Source organism: Macaca fascicularis, chromosome 3, assembly GCF_037993035.2.
Source record: "Macaca fascicularis isolate 582-1 chromosome 3, T2T-MFA8v1.1".
NCBI classification, from domain to species: domain Eukaryota; kingdom Metazoa; phylum Chordata; class Mammalia; order Primates; family Cercopithecidae; genus Macaca; species Macaca fascicularis.
The window spans coordinates 94,576,810-94,596,756 of NC_088377.1; the positions used below are offsets into that span (position 1 = coordinate 94,576,810).

The 19,947-nt window shown below is 37.0% G+C and overlaps 1 protein-coding gene across 8 annotated transcripts in view; it reads left to right on the plus strand.

The window, feature by feature from the left end:
* Positions 1-18,382, plus strand: part of HERPUD2 (HERPUD family member 2) — a 56,586-nt gene extending 38,204 nt beyond the window's left edge. For 6 of the 8 annotated variants that reach the window (XM_045389005.2, XM_074035239.1, XM_045389004.2 and 3 more), the window contains 4 exons: positions 12,535-12,657; positions 15,581-15,904; positions 16,610-16,727; positions 17,190-18,382. In XM_045389005.2, coding sequence (XP_045244940.1) covers positions 12,535-12,657; positions 15,581-15,904; positions 16,610-16,727; positions 17,190-17,351 — 727 coding nt within the window. In that variant the 3' untranslated portion in view covers positions 17,352-18,382. Of the gene's footprint in view, positions 1-12,534; positions 12,658-15,362; positions 15,905-16,609; positions 16,728-17,189 lie in introns of all 8 variants that reach the window. The other 2 variants (XR_012432538.1, XR_012432539.1) reach the window with 2 other exon arrangements.
* Positions 18,383-19,947: the final 1,565 nt, after the last annotated feature.

Here is a 19,947-nt window from a genome sequence, read left to right on the forward strand (position 1 = left end):
GGGATCTCAGTGAGGCTCCAGGGATGTGAGATTCAGGGGTTCTTGGGCCCCAGGGCAGGATGCAGCCCGGTGGGGGTTGGACTCTGAAAATGATACCTTGCTGTAGCTATTTAGGACTTAGGAGGTGTGTGGGACCCATTGTGAACTCCTCTTGAGCAGCGCCTTCGCGTGGTCTCCTGTTAGTCTCGGGGCCGTGTGTGTTAAGGGTCTCTCTTGTGGCTAGGATTACAGGAGTCTGCAGTGGGAATGTAGACTGCTGGGGGTCCCCACTTAACCTTTCCCTGCCCTGGGGAGCCTTTCCAGCCTCCCAGCCCATCCAGTGCAGCAGGCTGCCTTGCTTCTCTCTCCTTCCTTGCCTTAGGTGTTTCCTGTCACTTCTCTATTGAATTCCAGCTTTCTGGTGATCTACTGGAAGTGTAATTATCTACTCAGTATTTTTGTTCTTTTTTGTGGAGGAAGTGAGTATCAGATGCCTCTAGTTAGCCATCTTGAAGCCCCTCTTAGAATCCCTATTGTCTGAAATTTTAAAAGTAAAAATTTCTTACAGCCTAACACTCAGAAATAACCGTATAGACCCAAAATAAAATTCTCAAGTCCCCCAGCCATCTGAGTGGATCTCTCCTCTTAGCCCAGGCACTCCAGAGTGAACCTGAAAAACTGGTCCAGGCCATGATGGGAAGGGAGGGTTGGACATCCCTCATTATACCCTCTTCCTTTTTGGAATTCAGGAAAAGCTGACCAACATTTAACATCAACACAGACCTTAAGTCTAATAAGAAACATTTACAATCGATTCTCTCTGAAGACTGCTACCTGGAGCTTCATCTATATGATAAAACTTTGGTCTCTACAACCCCTTATCATAACTCAGACATTCTTTTCTATTGATAATAATTTTTTCACCCAATTGCCAATAATATTTTTAAAAAATCTACCTATAACCTAGAAGCCCCTGCTTTGAGTTATCCTGCCTTTCTGGACCAAACCAATGTATATTTCACATGTATTTGATGTGTCATGTCACCCTAAAATGTATAAAACTAGGGTATCCCCTGACCACCTTGGGCACGTGTTCTCAGGATCTCCTGAGGGCTATGTCACAGACCATCAGTCACTCCTATTTGGCTCAGAATAAATCTCTTCAAATATTTCACACCATTTGACACTTTTTGTTGACAACCATTACTAACATTTTAGTAACTATCCTTCTAAACACTTTTCTACATATACTTTTAAAATAGAAACATCATACTGTTTATTTTGTTTTGTAAACTTAAAAAAAAAGTAATATAGCTTGGACATATTTCCAGGTCAAATATAAATCCACAACTTTTTTTTTTTTTTTTTTTTCTGGGATGGAGTCTCGCTCTGTCACCCAGGCTGGAGTGCAGTGACAAGATCTCAGCTCACTGCAAGCTCCGCCTCCCGGGTTCATGCCATTCTCCTGCCTCAGCCTCCTGAGTAGCTGGGACTACAGGCACCCGCCACCACGCCCGATTAATTTTTTGTGTTTTTAGTAGAGATGGGGTTTCACCGTGTTAGCCAGGATGGTCTTGATCTCCTGACCTCGTGATCTGCCCATCTCGGCCTCCCAAAGTGCTGGGATTACAGGCATGAGCCACTGCACCTGGCCGTAAATCTACAACATTTAAAGTCTGTATGATTTTTCTTTATGTAGATTTACTAATTTGTTCACACATATATTGATGGAGAATGTATTAGTTTTGCTGCATGATAACCTCAGAATCTCAGTGGCTTACAATACATTTTATTTTTCTTGCTCACAGATCTTTTAGTCACTGGTACAGCTCTTCCTTGGGTTGTAGATTGAGTTCAGATCTGTTTCAAGTTTCTCATTCTCTGTAGATCAGTCATTTCCTAGCACACATTCTTCTCATGGCAAATGACAGGAAAACAAGAGGGCAAGCTAATGTCTGAGCACATTTGAAGTCTTCTGCCTGTCACATTTACTAATACTACATTGGCCAAAGCAATCACGTGACCACTCTCAACAGCTCAGCTGCGTTTAGAGGGGGAAGTATTGCAAAATTACATCCGGTGCTGTGCTGGTAAATGCTTACCAGCTGGCTTTGGGGGGTGAGGGAAATAAAGCACTAGATTTGTAGCATTTGCTGATTTCTATGGTGTAAATACACCCATCATGGCTCAGCGGTGTGCTGTTATGAGCTAGATGAGCCAGCGTAAACCAGTTTTGCCACTGTGTGGCAGATAGTATGCATGTATAATCCTGTTATAGAAGACTGAAGAATTGGGGCAATCTTTTACCATAAACATTTGGGTCAGTCTTTTTTCCCACGAAATATTACCATAATCAGCATTCTTAAATATGTGTGCTTACATATTAGCAGTTATTATTTTAGGATAAATTGTGAGAAGGGGAATTCCTGAGTGTTCTGCTACTGTGAACTTAGGCAAGCTGCATAACCTTTAAGTCTTCTTAAGTGTTCAAAGTGTTCTTAAGACTTTTTGAGGCCCTTAAAGACTTTTGCAAAATTGCAGTAAAGTTGTACTAGTTTACTTTCTCAGTAATGTTAAAGATCCTGAGTATCTTTACTTGTACAGATACGTACTTGCTAAAGTGATAAGTTGGAATGTCCATGTTTTAATTTGAGACATGATAAAGAGGCATTCTTTATGTTTTATTTGTGAGTTTCTTATTTGTTGGTGTGGTGGTATCTTTAAAAATTCATTTACCACACTTTATCCAAAAGGATATTAATAACTAATACTTATTGAGCATTAGCAGAAGTTAGGCATTGTATTAAGCACCTATATGTGCCTTACTTCACCATATTTTATACAAACTCTGGTCTCAGCACTGTTATCTGCTGCTTATGGATGAGGAGAATGAGACTTAAAGGTTATGCAGCTTGCCTAAGTTCACAGTAGCAGAACTAGAATTCAAATCCATTTTTAACTTGGAGGCCTATATTCTTAACAGCATTGCCGAAGTGACAATTTTGTCTATCATTTGTTTCACTATTTTTTCCTAGGTTATCATTTGTATTTTAACTTTATTCGTAATGGTGGTGTCCCACCTCCAACCACAATTCAAAACTTTTTTCTTGTCAGATCTACCAGTCAGATTTTAAGTATTAGTGACTGTGTGAGCAAATCTATTTGCATGAAGACCCTGTGACTTCATTCAGTAAATATTTACTTTAGAATCTGCTTTGTGCTAGGCACTCAGGAGAGGAAAATGAATTCTGTACTTTCTCACTGGAAGTAGGTCAGATAGGCAAATGAATTACCATCTGCTGATGGGCTGTCATGGCCTTGAAAAAAATGCTGGGGGAGCCTGGAGGAGGGAGGGACTATCTCTGCTTGGAGGAGTTGGAAGGGCTTCAGAGGTGATAACGTTTGAACTGTCTTTAAGGGTGTTAATAGGGAGAACAAAGCAAGTGCAGAGTCTTGAAAAGGAGGCTTCTGGGAACACAGTGGGATTCCATGAGGTTGCTGCTTGGTCGCTTGTATGGAGTGGTGGGGGAAGCAAGGATAATTTGACGAGTTTCCTATGAAAGTTTGTTCCTGAAGTTTCCAGTTCCTTTAATCTCCTCTCCTCTGTAATTTTAACTTTTTAAAACCTACAAAGAGTGTCTTTTGGTATAGCTTTCGAGTATATAATTGCGAATAACAGTCTTTCTACTTCTTGTTTATTCTTTATAATTTCTATAGTACTCCACCAGTTTTATGGGTTTCAGTGAATTTGCCTTGCTCCTTTTTTTGTGTTTAGTTATTATCCTACAGTGCTAACTAGTATAGCCTATCTGAAAAGAAAAAAAAAAAGCTGTCAGAACTTCTGGCACCAGCTGTGATTTCCTCCAGCTTGTTTATTTCAGCTATTTCCTCACTGTGACTTTCCTAGGGGCAGAGGGAGAAACCAGGTTATCATCTTACTTTTCCTTGCATAAAGAATATGACATTTTCTATGGGGACAGGCATATTACACATTCCAAATAGTTATTTTCCCCATGTTTCTGCTATTTTATTTTGCTTTTTGCCAAAAAAAGAAGACAATTAATTTAACATTTTGTGTTTTCTTCCAGTATCCTTTCTTTGTTTCTTTCTTTTTCTTTTCTTAAATAGATGGGGTTTCGCTCTGTCACCTAGGCTGGAGTGTGGTGGTGCCATCATAGCTCACTGCAGCCTTGAGCTTCTGGGCTCAAGTGATCCTCCCGCGTCAGCTTCCTGAGTAGCTGGGACTACAGACATGTGCCACCATGCCCAGCTAATTGAAATTTTTTTTTTTAGAGATAGGGTCTTGTTATGTTGCTTAGGCTGGTCTCAAACTCCTGGCTTCAAGCAGTCCTTCCATCTCAGCCTCCCAAGTAGCTAGGATTATAGGTTTGAACCACTATGCCCAGCTCAGTATCCTTTACTTTGTAAATGTTTTTATTTAATATAGTTGAAATTTTTACTGTGTTGGTAACCTTACATGTTTTCATTTAATGTTGAATAATTAAGTTGAATTTACAAATTACTAGATTAAATAGTTGCTTATAATCAGTATTTTATTTTCAATATTTTCGTAATGCTCATATGAAGTTGTTCAATACATATTTATTGTGGTAGATGCTAGAGATATAGTAATAATGTATAAAGCCCATTCCCTGTTCTTAGGAACACAGAGACTGGTCAGAGAGACAGTAGATTATTTTTTAAATAGTAGGTAATTTATTTTTAAAATTATTTTCTAAGAGGTAATATATGTGATGAGTAGTACCATCTTCAAAACAAAACGAAACAAAAGTATGTAAGAGTTTCATTTCTATGTCTTATACCACTTGCCCTCCTTAGAGGCAACCATTATTAGCTGTTTCCCCTGTATTATTCTAGAGATAAAATGTGCTTACACAAGTATATGTGTATGTGCGTGCATGTGTACGTGTGTTTATTTTAACACATAATAGCATACTTTCTATATAAGAAGTCCTCACTTAACATCATGATAGGGTCTTGGAAACTGCAACTTTAAGTGAAACAATATTAGCAAAACCAACTTTTTTTTCATTAATGTTATAACAAAATGACATTATTCAAGGACCTGTTATACATCGTTTTGTTTAAAGTCACAGTTTCTCAGAACCTACTGACAATGAAAGTGAGGACTTACTGTACACACTAGCCAATATCTTGTTTTTTCACTAAGTATATTAACAACTGCACCACATTAATACACAAGAGCTGTACCATTCTTTGTTTATATAATATATATTTTTTAGTTTTTATTTTAATTTTGTTAGAGATGGGGTCTCACTGTGTTGCCCAGACTTCCATGAACTCCCGGGCTCAAGCAGTCCTCCTGCCTCAGCCTCCTGAGTAGCTGTGACCACAGGGTAGCCCAGCTGTCTCATTCTTTATTAATTGCACAGCATTCTATTATACAGATTACTATACTTTAATGAACCAGTCCTTGCTGATGGATATTTAAGTTAAACAGTCAGTATTTTTATATACTGCTTTTTTATTTTTAAAGACTTTATTATACTTTTTAAACATTCAGAAAGTACAGAAGATACTGTAATGAACCCCAGTGTACCTAATACCTAACTTCAACAATCAACAAACCACCATTGTTCATCTAGTTCCTCTTCTGTTTCCTTTTTTATCCTTGGGCTGGAGTTTAAAACAAAACCTAGACCTTATAATTATATCTTTAAACAGTGTGTATTTGTAACAGATATGGTAGCTATGGGCTTTAAAAAAATCTTAATCACAATACCATTAGAAAACTCAACAAAATAAATCTTCAATATCATCTAGTATTCAGTTTGTGTTCAGATTGAATCAATATTTGAAGAGAGTGGCATGGTGTATTTGGTTGATGTTTCCTTTTTGTTGTTGTTGTTGAGACAGAGCCTCGCTGTGTCCCCCAGGTTAGAGTGCAGGCGTGCGATCTTGGCTCACTGGAACCTCTGCCTCCTGGGTTCAAGTGATTCTCCTATCTCAGCCTCCTGAGTAGCTGGGACTACAGGCACACATCTCCACGCTGGCTAATTTTTGTATTTTTAGTAGAAATGGGATTTCACCATGTTGGCCAGGCTGGTCTCAAACTCCTGACCTCAAGCGATCCACCTGCCTCAGGCTCCCAAAGTTCTGGGATTACAGGCATGAGCCACTGCGCCTGGCAGGTTGATGTTTCTTAAAGCTTTTCTAATCTAATTCCCTTTCCTTCCTTTTCTTACTTCATACTCTTTCTGTAGTTGTTCTGTGTTATTTTCCACAGTGGTCTAAATATAGCTGACTAAGTTCTCATGGTGTCATTTAGCATTTTTCTTTATCCTATATTGCCTGTAAACTGGTAGTTAGATCTAGGGCCTGATTAAATTCAATTAAGGTTCATCTTTTTTGTTCTTTTTTTTTAAAAAGGAATTCTCCCATGGGTGGGTGGTGCTATGTATGTTTTAGAAAAAAGGAAAAAAAAAATCTTGAGTTCATACCGATATTTCAAATTTAGGTTAAAAGTTAAAGAGTTTTCTTTTTTCTTTTTTTTTTTTTTTGGAGACGGAGTCTCGCTCTGTCGCCCAGGCTGGAGTGCAGTGGCCTGATCTCGGCTCACTGCAAGCTCCGCCTCCCGGGTTTACGCCATTCTCCTGCCTCAGCCTCCCGAGTAGCTGGGACTACAGGCGCCCGCCACCTCGCCTGGCTAGTTTTTTGTATTTTTTAGTAGAGACGGGGTTTCACTGTGTTAGCCAGGATGGTCTGGATCTCCTGACCTCGTGATCCGCCCATCTCGGCCTCCCAAAGTGCTGGGATTACAGGCTTGAGCCACCGCCCCCGGCCAAAAGTTAAAGAGTTTTCACAAATCATCTTGGGTATGTGTATTTATATATCTTATGTGCTAAAACATCCTAGTCCCTAATGAATTAGCATAATTACTTATTTGCTTTATCTGTATGTATATATGCGTATGTTTTTCAAATAGTTTTAAAATAGCAATACTATTTCCATTTTTGTAAGATCACTGAGTGTGATTTAAAACTTTTATTGTTCTTTTTGTATTTAGTATTTACCCTACTAGGGATAGTTAAAATATTATTTTGAAGTCAGTAGAATAATTATCTGTATGGTTGTACTATTAAACTTGAAACTTCTTTAGTTTTTTTTTTCCAGCTTTCTATTTTTTTCTTTTTAGTTTAGTTTTTTTTTAATTGCATAAAACATTATTAATGTTCCAGTGTCAAAACAAGATACATTCAGAGAGACTTATTTTCATTTTCTTCACTCCTCTTTTTCTCTTCCTTTCCATAATAATTATTTTATTTTTATTATATATATTTTTTCCATTGGTTTCTTTGTGGAAAATTCATGAAAATGTGTGTGTGTGTGTGTGTACACACACATGTATATATACACACACATGAAAATATATCCTCATTCTTATACAAATATTATACATATTCTTCTTAACATTGTTTTTCAACAAAAGTTCATGTAAATGTCTAAGAAGTCACTCCATAGGAGTAGAGAGAGATCGTCATTCCTTTTTATAGCTGCATACTAATTCATTCAGTGCGTAAACTGTGACATCCAACCTCATATTGACAAATATTTGAGTTATTTACAATCTTTGCTGTTATAAATAGTGTTGTGATGAATAGTTTTGTGGAAATATCCCTTCATGTTTTTGTTATGTTTTGGCCTTGCTGTATTTAGGGTAGATTTCTGTCTTAAAGTAGGAATGGGCCAAAGTGGATAGGTCAGAGAGTAAATGCCTACATAGATGTGCAGTTAAAAAGGCAACTTCAATGTGGTGGTAAGTGCTATAACATTCTCTATTTTTAAAAAAATTAATGAACTATTGTCCCTGTCTCCAGTTTCTCTCTATTACTAGAGGACAGCGGGCTGGAAGTGGGAGTATGTATAAAGGTTTTATTAAAGGGCAGAGATGTGAAGTTTTTTTCCTTATTTCATAGTTCTATATAAGCTAATTTTCAAAAGCAGAATTATTTGGGCAGTTGGGCATAAGAGCAAAGCTTTTTAAAAAACTTTTAGGTTCATGGGTACATGTTCAGGTTTGTTACATAGGTAAACTTGTGTCATGGAGGTTTGTTTTACAGATTATTTTGTCACCCAGGTACTAAGCCTGGTACCCAGTAATTTTTTTTGATTCTCTCCCTCTTCCCACCCGCCACTCTCAGTAGGCCCAAGTGTCTGTTGTTCTCCTTTTTGTGTCCATGTGTTCTCATCGTTTAGCTCCCACTAATAAGTGAGAACATGCGGTATTTGGTTTTCTGTTCGTGTGTTAGTTTCCTGAGGATAATGGCCTCCAGCTCCACCCATGTTCCCGCAGAAGACATGATCTCATTCTCTTTTATGGTGGTGTAGTGTTCCATGGTGCATATGTACTTTTTCTTTATCCAGTCTGTCATTGATGAGCATTTAGGTTGATTCTATGTCTTTGCTATTGTGAATCGTGCTGCATGAACATTCACGTGCATATGTCTTTATGGTAGAATGATTTATATGTCTTTGGGTGTATACCCAGTAATGGAATTGCTGGGTCATATGGTAGTTCTGTTTTTAGCTCTTTGAGGAATCACCACTCTGCTTTCCACAATGGTTGAACTAATTTACACTCCCGCCAACAGTGTAGAAGTGTTCCCTTTTCTCTGCAACCTTGCCAGCATCTGTTATTTTTTAACTTTTTTATCGTAGTCATTCTGACTGGTGTGATATGGTATCTCATTATGGTTTTGATTTGCATTTCTGTAATGATCAGTGTTGTTGAGCTTTTTTCCATTTACTTGTTGGCCACATGTATATCTTCTTTTGAAAAGTGTGTGTTTGTGTCCTTTGTCCACTTTTTAAATGTTTTTCTTGTCTTTTAAAATTGTTTAAGTTCTTTATAGATGCTAGATATTAGACCTTTGTGTGATGTATAGTTTGCAAATATTTTCTTCCATTCTGTAGGGTGTTTGTTTAAATGCAGAAGCTCTTAAGTTTAATTAGATCCCACTTGTCAGTTTTTGCTTTTGTTGCAATTGCTTTTGGCATCTTTGTCATGAAATCTTTGCCCATTGCCTAGGTTGTCTTACAGGATTTTTATAGTTTTCAGTTTTACATGTAAGTCTTTAAACCACCTTGAGTTGATTTTTGTCTATGATGTAAGGAAGGTGGGTCCAGTTTCAGTCTTCTGCATATGGCTAGCCAGTTATCCTAGCACCATTTATTGAATAGTTTTCCCATTGCTTATTTTTGTCAGCTTTATAAAAGATCAAACAGTTGTAGGTGTGCAGCCTTATTTCTGGGCTCTCTATTTTGTTCCATTGGTCTGTGTGTCTGTTTTTGTACCAGTTACAGTGCTGGTTTGGTAGCCGTGCAGTAGTTGGAAGTCGGGTAACATCATGCCTCCATCTTTGTTCCTTTTGTCTGGGATTGCCTTGGCTCTTCAGGCTCTTTTTTGGTTCCACATGGATTTTAAAATAGTTTTTCCTAGTTCTGTGAAAAATGTCAATGGTAGTTTCATTGGGATTGCATTGAATCTACAAATTACTTTGGATAGTATGGCCGTTTTAATGATATTGATTCTTCTTATCCATGAGCTAGATTTTTTTTTTTCCATAGAGCAAAAGATTTTTAAAGGTCTTTAATTTTGTAATTGTGTTTTAAAGGCTTATTCCAATTTATACTGCCACTAGCAATCAAAGAGTTAGGTTTTACTTGTACCTCTTGCCAATAATGGATATTTTTATTTAATCTTTTCTACCTTGGCAAATAAACTTAAAAATGCTATCTTTGCTTTAATTAGTATTTGATATCCTAATGATTATTCTGTTTCTATCAGTTCTTTATATAGAAAAGATATTAACTACAATTTATTGGCCATTTCTTAGCCGTTTCTCTCTAAATTTTGTTGTCAAATAGGTTGATTTTTTTTCTCTCTAAGAAATGTAAAACTACATTTCTTAGCCATTTCTCTCTAAATTTTGTTGTCAAATAGGTTGATTTTTTTTTTTTCTGCTTTCTTCTATTACTTAAGTTAGGAAAATCCTTCCTCCAAAGGGTTGGTAAATAATTCTAGTTTCTTCTAGGCTATCTATGGTTATACTCTTAATACTTTATTTCATCTCTCTTATTTGAATATATAGAATGAGATGAAGCTTTTTAAACTCCCTTCTCCCACAAATTTGGTAATCTTTTTTCCTAGCACTAAATAACAATTCTCTTTAACTGGTTGTTTAATGATGCATCCTCTAAAATATATTAAATTCTTAAGTAATGTGTTTCATTGTATCTATTCCTATATATTTTATTAATAACTTTATAATTTAGCATCAGATCTTTTATTCCTTGTTTCTGGAGCATACCATCTTGTCTGAGGGTAATGAACACAACTGAAAATTATAATGTGTCATCTTGGGTCTGGGATGTATTTGGCAATTATATTGTCCGGTTGTTTTCTAACTTATTAGGGAAAATGGGAAGAATACTTTGGGCAGGTTGTTTATTTTGGCAACGTATTTTCAGTAATCACCTTATATTCTCCATATGTTTTGGGCAGCATGCAGGAGGGTGAGGTGGGAAACTATGACTTTTTAAAAAAGTAATTGTTAGTGTCTTCTTTTTCTTCCTTGAGCTTTAAAAACAGTGACAAAGTCTGGCCTTCCCATTTTACAGTTGAAGTAACAGACTTGTTTGACATTCTTACTAATGATAGTGATTGGTGGAGATTTACTTTCAAGGGGATGGATTTTTTCGTAATGGGGAATACTAATAAAATTTAAAATATACACCTAGATACAGCATATTGCTGTAATACATGATTTGGGTAGTTTTATAGATTTGCACAGAGATGCATCAGCTCCCTGGTGTAAATGCTGAATTGTATAAAACGAATGTTTTTATAATACTTCTCTGCCTCAGTGGTATGGCTTTCTCTCCAGAGTTGATCACTAACTGACATCTTTTTAAAGGAATAGCTGGGTTGAGATTTGCTTTTTTTTAGGTGGGGAGGTGCTGTGTCGTCTGTTGTCCTGTGTCCAAGAGAGCTGAAGTTTTTTCCCCCTTATACAGGACCCTATATGAAGGTATATATAATATATATATAATATTAGGAGATTGAAGGGTCTTTTGAGGATGGGACCCTCTGTGGCTGCCACAGCTCCATCAAGAATAAGGAAAGTTCAGGTAATATGTGGGGAAGGTGATGCCTTACCTAGCACCAGGTTTCCTTAAGTATAGCCTATTCAGGCTTAGCTCCCCAAGCTCTTCTAAAGTTAGGTTTCTATAATCAATTATTACCAATTGTATGTGTAAACAGTCTTTAGAATATAAAATTACAGCTAATGAATTTAATTATTCTTGTCTCACTCCAGATAGACCAAACTAGTATTAGCTAAAGATAAAAATCAAGTAATGTGAAGAAGACTTAGCAAATTCATAAAGAATTCTGCATTTACTTACCTGTTTATCTCTGTAGTTGTTTTGATATATGTGATTTTCTACAAACCTCACATTATACACTTTGGCATCGTGTTCGGTGTTGGAATGGGAAAGAATAAAAATAAAGCTAGCTAACATTTCATGAATACAGGGTGAGAATCCTGTGAGGAAGAGTCTATTATTAGATCCATTTTAGAAGTGAGGAAACTGTAGAGAAGTTAAATGTGACCTTCTACAATTTTACTGAATTAATAGAATTTGGCCAGGTGCAGTGGCTCATGTCTGTAATCTTACCACTCTGGGAGGCCAAGGCGGGAGGATCACCTGAGGTCAGGAGTTCGAGACCAGCCTGGCCAACACAGTGAAACCCTGTCTCTACTAAAAATACAAAAAAAATTAGCCGGGCGTGGTGGCGCATTCCTGTAGTCCCAGCTACTTGGGAGACTGAGGCAGGAGAATTGCTTGAATCCAGGAGGCAGAGATTTCAGTGAGCTAAGATAACGCCACTACACTCCAGCCTGGGTGAAAGAGCAAGATTCTGTCTCAAAAAAAAAAAAAAAAAAGAAAAAAGAAAATTTTAGCCTACTTTAAGAATGTATATGTAAATATGTTCTGCTAATCTTGTCTCTTTACAGAATATTTTACAGGTTTTTGTAATGTTCATTTTTTATTTTACAGCTCATAACTGCTGTATTTTAATAACATTTTATTACTAATATAAAATATCATTTGTCTATTTCACCATTCCCCAAAATATTTTGTCATGAAATTTATCTTAGGGCTTTGTTTCTTAAGGAAAATGTACTTAAAATGAAGGTATTTTTGGCTTCATGTGATGAAGTGAAAAGATAATAAATGTTCAGATTGGCTCTATATTTTGTGGTGTTTCTCTTTGTTTTCCCTTTAAAACTGGGCTAAAATGTTAGTTATTCTCTATAGTTGGGCCCTGGGTCAACCTATGTAAGACATATTATCTTATTTGAAGAATAGTTGAAAATAAGTATTTTTCTTTTCAGTGAGATTTAAATATATTCTGTCAATGGTTGACTTGGGGTTCAGGAATGAAAATTTAGAATAATACTTTTAACTGCTAGAGCATTAAAAGAGCTCATTATTTATTTCTTGCAGAAATGTAGACAACCAGTTTCCTGGGCAAGTTGCTCCACCTGGATTCCCAGTGTATCCCGCGTTTAGCCCACTGCAGATGCTGTGGTGGCAACAGATGTATGCTCATCAGTATTATATGCAGTAGTAAGTTAATCTGAGTTCATTTTTTAAGTTACTCACTGTGTTACTTGCTTTATTTTCTTTTTATCCTAAGTAAGTTGATTTGGGATTTCATTTTTTTATGTATTTAATGTTGTTTTGACTAAAGGAAAAAGGGTTCACCTCCAGTTCCCATGAGCTAACCCTGCCCTTGGCTCCTCCCTATCTTCCCTAATTACATTTAGCAGTATTCAGATTCTTTAATACAACATTTTATAAATTCAAGAGGAGAAAACTTAGGAATGTTTCACTGGAAGGCAGCAAATGTACATGAAGAGTTAGTCAAATAAAAAAAGAGATAGAATCATGTCAGGAGGCCATAGCTTATGTAGGGCTCAAATGTGGCTAATATGCTTACTGGACTCTCAGTATTTAGTCCGTTTTGATTCTGGTCAGCATGGAACAGTCCTAGCATTGAGGACAGTTTCTCAGCCTTCATTCTCCCCAACTCATTCTGCATTCATTTAACATTGATTAGCTTCTCTTTACCGTTCTCCTCTCCTTGTTTCTGTGATTCTTTTGTCTTCCGTATCTTTTTATCTTTCTGTGTCCTTTAATAGCTCATTTTATTAACATATCTTTCTCAGTTCATCATGTGTTTGTTACTACGTGCTTCTCAGCACTCATAGTCGGTAGAGAGGATGGGATTTAGTTGTGGGGTAGTTCTCTTGGATTTCTTTTTTGTATGGCGTTAGTTGTTAGCTCTCTGTGAATGAATCCTGGTTCTTCATCTCCTGTGCTTCATCCTGTGTCTCTGCTTTATTGTTGGAAGATTTCCATAGGGGAATGAGCCTTTACCTCAAATTCAGTGCATCTAAAATTCGATTCCTCTGTTCTTTAAGTGCCTTCTCCTTTCTCACTTCTTTGTCAGTGATACTAGCTCTCTTCTTATTACCCAAGCTCTTAACCGTAAACAGCTTTGATTCTGGCTTCTGTTACTCCTGAAAGCAGTATTTTATGAAGATGAGTTAATAGAGCTTTTGTCCTTCCCCATATGCTACCTCCAATGTTTCACCAGGTCTTTTCTCATTCTAAGTCCACTTGACTTCAATAGGTTTCTCCTTTTAGTCTTTTCACTATATTTCCTTATACTACTGCTGGGTTACTTTTTTTTTTTTTTTTTCCTTCCTTCCTTCCTTCCTTCCTTCCTTCCTTCCTTCCTTCCTTCCTTCCTTCCTTCCTTCCTTCCTTCCTTCTTTCCTTCCTTCCTTCCTCCCTCCCCCCCACCCCCCCTTTTTTTTTTTTTGACAGAGTCTCACTCTGTTGCCTAGGCTGGAGTGCAGTAGCATAATCTTGGCTCACTGCAACCTCCGCCTCCCGGGTTCAAGCGATTCTCATGCCTCAGCCTCCCAGGAGCTGAGATTACAGATATATGCCACCACACCTGGGTAACTTTTGTATTTTTAGTAGAGACAGGGGTTTGCCACACTGGCCAGGCTGATCTTGAACTCCTGGCCTCAAGTGATCCATCCGCCCGCCTCGACCACCCAAAGTGCCAGGATTACAGGCATGAGCCACCATGCCCGGTTTGCCAGGTTACATTTCTTAACACATAATTAAGTCAGTCATTCCCGCAGCCACCCAGATATCCTCTGATTCTCTTGCCCACTGTGAAGTCTACATCCTCAGACTTTTCCCCGTAAAGCTAAGCTGCTTTATGAACCTTGTATCCTAAGGCTCTCTTTCATAAGCCCTTGGCTCCAGGCAGGATACTCGTACCTTACATGTTGCCATGGTAATGGTTATCATTTGAGTGACTGCTTTGTGCTCAGTACTTTGCTGGATGCTGTACCCCACCTTGTCTCGTTTGTGAACCTTACGAGAACTATGTGAGATAAGGGGAGCTTATTATGCTTGCTGCTAAATCATATACTCTTATACACATCATTTAACTTCAGAGCCTTAGTTTCTCCCCTTTAAAATAAAGTAACTCACCTGTGTATCAGAATATTCATGAAGTAGGAAGTGTTTTCTAAACTAAAAAGCCCTATACAGATACAAGATATTAGCATACTGGCTTAAATAGGATTTTGTAGCCTGGAAACCATTTATTTAACTTTCCTGTGCTCCCTTGATTGTTAACTTCTTATTGTAGAAAAATTTAAAAACATAACAAGGTAGAGTAGTAAAAGGAATCTGTGTGTACCTATCACCCAGCTTTGACATTTATCAATTCATGTTAGTCTTATTTTACAACTTTCTTCCTTCTGTTGGATAATTTAAAGCAAATCCAAGATATATTATCACTTTTCTGGGAAATTTATTCTTTACTGGGAAATTTTAAGCAATCAAATTATAAGCAAACCTCAGAATCACAATTCTTTCTAACTTGACAAGGACCAGTGGTCCCCAGTTGGAGTTCTTCCAAATCAGTATTGGGGTGAAAGGGTTGTTACCTGAGATGTATTTAGGATTTTAGGATACTAGTACAAATCATTTATCACTGGCAGTAGACACACAATGTAATAATAGCATGTATTTTTAGACAAGCCTTTCAAAACATGGGTCTGAGGGAGAGGTAGGTGGTGAGCTTGGGAGTATTCATCCCATGTAGAATAATAAAAGGGGGCATTCATGAAAAGGTTTGGACATCTCATTAGCTTATAAGGTAATTGATTGAAAGAGAGAGTAGTGGTTAACATGGCTGCTCTCACATCTTTTGCCTTTCCCCTGTCATCTTACACTACCAGGCTAAGAGAACATCCTTTCCTGTGTGACATCTACCATCAACCTTGGCTCCACTTTTCCGTTGGAATTTGTGCTTACCTAAGAAATGTGGTACAGGAGTTGGGATATTCCATATTAGGTTTATGAAAAATACATATAGCTCCCCAAGAAGTTTAAAAAAATATGGTATGGTAAAGTTTTTTTTTTTTCTTTTTAATATTTATTTTGGTGACTATTTCAGTCAAGCTGCAGTTTCAGCTCAGGCCACATCAAATGTCAACCCAACCCAGCCTACTACTTCACAGCCTCTAAATTTGGCACATGTTCCTGGAGAAGAACCCCCACCAGCTCCAAACCTAGTGGCCCAAGAAAATCGACCCATGAATGAGAATGTTCAAATGAATGCACAGGGAGGTCCAGTACTAAATGAAGAAGACTTCAATCGAGACTGGCTAGACTGGATGTACACGTTCTCACGAGCTGCGATTCTCCTTAGCATTGTATACTTCTATTCTTCTTTTAGTCGGTTTATCATGGTAATGGGAGCCATGCTGCTGGTTTATTTGTGAGTGATGTTCATTAACTTTTTGTGGTTTAATGTCTGAAACTATTCAGCACAGAATCTGGTGTAGGGTAGTCTGTTGTGAATGTTGAGTGAAGGAATTTGAATGCTGGACTTTAGATATCTGGCATGTTTTTGATGCCAAAAGCAAGGGCAGGTTTTGTTGAGTGAGAATGTTTATCAGAATTATTTAGAAGCAGATTTTTTGTTTACTGTATTTTATAAAAATTGTTCATTCAGTGAGATATACTCTATCCGTTATTTAGAACTTAAGAAGTGTATGATGCACTCCTGCATAAGGTTGTCCTCTTTCATTAGACTTACCAATAGTAAGTCCTATAGGTATAAGCCAGATTTTTTTCATAAGTAGACTGTTTTTCCCCTGCTCCCTTCTCTCCAAGGGGCAAACAGATATCTAAGTTGTATTTCATTTTGAAAAATACCAAAAGAGATTTATGATTCCTGATATGTTTTAATAACTAACATAGAGCCAGTGAAGTCCATGATAGACTTAGAGATTTGAGTTGGTTTTGTTTTGCTGTCATTGCTTTGAGAAGGGTGGTTCCCTGTCCTGAAGTGGGAGATTTGGTCTTTTTATTTATTGTAGTTCTAATCATTTTTCTCTTATAGGACACTAATAACATTTTATAGTGTTACAAATAAAAACAACTGTGACTTATTTTATTTTCTCTTTATTTTACTGAACAGACACCAAGCTGGATGGTTTCCATTTAGGCAAGAAGGAGGTCATCAACAGGCTCCCAACAATAATGCTGAAGTTAACAATGATGGGCAAAATGCAAACAACTTGGAACTTGAAGAAATGGTATGTGATTGAAGCTTTTGTATACTTAAGTTATTGAGATTTTCCCAGCACTGTACGGGACCAGTGTGATGAAAGAAGATTGGATGTTCCATAAGTATTTGTGAAATGGTACGTGAAAGAAAGCTAACATATAAATTGTGATGGTTTCATTTGGGAGAGCTTAGAATATAATACCAAATCAGTCATATATTATAACTAAATGGGAAGAAGTAACTTTTTTTTCTTGAAAATAGTCAATAAATAAAATTATACACATGGTAAGAATTTATTGTATTGCATTGGCAGTTGTCCCCTTTAAACTAGAACACTGAGGAATTTACCAATTTTGGCCTTAAAGATTTCTAATGACCACATATGTACCACTTCATATTCCTTTGTTCTACAAAGAATTTAACTGTCTTCTATTATGAGCTAATGCTCGTTCACATCACTCAGGAGTATGTTTCTTGTTTTGCTTGAAAGGAGCGTCTTATGGATGATGGGCTTGAAGATGAGAGTGGAGAAGATGCAGGTGAAGATGCCAGTGCAGTTCAAAGGCCTGGATTAATGGCTTCAGCTTGGTCTTTCATCACCACCTTCTTTACTTCACTAATACCAGAGGGGCCTCCCCAGGTTGCCAATTGACCTGAAAAACTGTGCCAGCTACAAGGAGGGTCTGACTTTAGGAAAGTGGTTTAAATAACAGTGCAATTTCAAAAAAATTTATAACTTTCTTTTGATCATCATGTACAGAGGTGTTTTTTTTTCTTTAGGCTTCTCATGCATATGAATATTTTAAGCACAAATGGACTACTAAATGTCTGAATTTTTTTTTTAAGATCCTAACAGAACATAGCGTAACAATATTGGTCTTCCAGGTGTTATTCATTTCAATTATGTGTAGTATACCAGGACAGACCTATTTTCATGTCTTATTTCTTTAAAGAGCTGCTTCATTGGCCGGGCGCCATGGCTCACGTCTGTAATCCCAGCACTTTGGGAGGCCGAGGCGGGTGGATTACTTGAGGTCAGGAGTTCGAGACCAGCCTGGCAAACATGGCGAAACCCCGTCTCTACTAAAAATACAAAAAAATTAGCCGAGTGTTGTGGCACGTGCCTGTAATCCCAGCTACTCGGGAGGCTGAGGCAGGAGGATTGCTTGAACTCAGGAGGCGGAGGGTGCAGTGAGCTGAGATTGGGTCACTGCACTCCAGCCTGGGTGACAGAGTGAGACTCAGTCTCAAAAAAAAAAGAAAAAAAAAAAAGAGCTGCTTCACATGTAAATGTCTATAGCTAGTAGCCTGGCCCTCTAATGTTTAATTTGAATAAATATATCTATTTTCTGTGAATTATCTTGAAAGTTTTAAACAGAATGACCTCATAGTTTTTAATAAAGAATATTATTTACCTAAAATGTACTAGTAGCATCTTGCCCAGCCATAAAGCAATAAACTTCTCAATAATCTTAATTTTGACATTTGAATAAATAATGGAAACTTTCTATTTTAAGGGCATATATCCCATCAATTGGAATCAGTACCTTAACAGAAAAAGGCAGCTCTTCAATGGAATTAACGTGATATAAAATGTTTGATATAGGCAGTACTTTTATAAAAAAAAGATATGCTGGAAATTGCTCAGTGTAATTTTTTAAATAAAAAGTCAATTATGGTAAACAGTTTTAAGGGGTATTTGTTCAAACTCTTCACCTATTACATGCAAAAATTATATAAATTTTAGTAGTTGTTTGGAAGGGTTGCTGAAGTCTTAAAAGTCATTTACACCTGTTTCCATCCCAGATGGATATCTCCTAGTTAGATTGTCTGAAACCTCATTAGTTTGTTTAAAAATCCCTGTGAAAGCCAAGTTAATGTATCATGAGAAGGCAGTAAGTTTCTTACGGGATAGCTAAATAAAAGAAATACGGGCAGGAGAACTTTATCTCACATGAAATGCATTATAAAATTATGAGTGTGGTACTGGCCCAGGAAAAAAAATTATGTATATGATTAGATAACAGAGAAGATTAAGAAAACATCAATAAATTATTTTCTGATTTGTTTACTTATAATGATAAAAGTGAATTATCAGGGATGACTAGTTAGTTAACCATTTGAAAAGTAAAGTTAGATTTCTATTTATAAATGTCAAGACATCATGATTGAATATGAACAACCAAATCATGAGAATACTAAGAATATATAGGTGAATATATAACATTGGAGTCAGAGGACACTTTTATAGCAGAATCTTTAAAGATTGCTAAGAATATAATGTTTTGACATAAGTAATTTAAAGGCAAATAATTAGAGCGAAAAAGATAGAAAAGGTAATAAATGAAGTCTTAAATTCAGTCCAGTAAAAAAAAATTTGTATCCAGTAAAAGAAGAAAAAAAAGCACTCCAATAGGAAATGGGTAATAAAGATGAAAAAAAGTATCTAGTAGTTAAAACTACCAAATTCATAAGATGATATTCAGTGTTGGTGAAACTGTAGGGGAATTTAAAATAGAATATAGCCATTCCAGCAAGTATCAGATTTTTAAAATGTGCACAGAATCATTCAGTGTCATCCTGTTATTCCTAGAATACAAATCAGACTAATAATGAACATGGCTTACAAAATCCTGAAAGGTTGTGCCCTCGCTTCCTGTAAGTTTGAGCTGCCCCTTAATTCCTGTTTGAGCTAGGCTGCTCTAACTCCAGCACCTTCCAGCCCCGGACTTTTTAAATTGCTGTTCTTTTTGCTGCAAACACACAGTTTCTTCCTTCTCTGCCTCACTAGCACTAATGACTCATCAGATCTCAGCATAATTGCCAGTTCTTTGGGAGGCTTTTCCCTGGAAGCACAGTTTATTACTTTGCCGTTAACACTGTTGCAGTTTACATTTATTTCCTTATTTCTCTCACCATATAGAAGGGATGAAGTTGGGGAGAATCTGGTATTTAGTTCAGTCCTGGATGAGTGCCAGCAGAAGTTTGAAAGGATGTCATGCATGTGTGAGATTTAGCTTTCCAGATATTCATTGCATTGTTGGTAATTAGAAAAAAATCAGAATTAGCAGATGTTCAGCAGAGTGAGCTATGGCCACATTTGAACACTGTTTGGGTCCATAATTAGGGATGGCTTATTTCAAGACTGATGTAATTATTGCATCCAGAAGAAAGGGCTGGATTTTAACCTGGAAGCTAAGTAGATAAACTACCAAAGCTGGCAGAAATGCTCCATGGGTCAGAGCCTA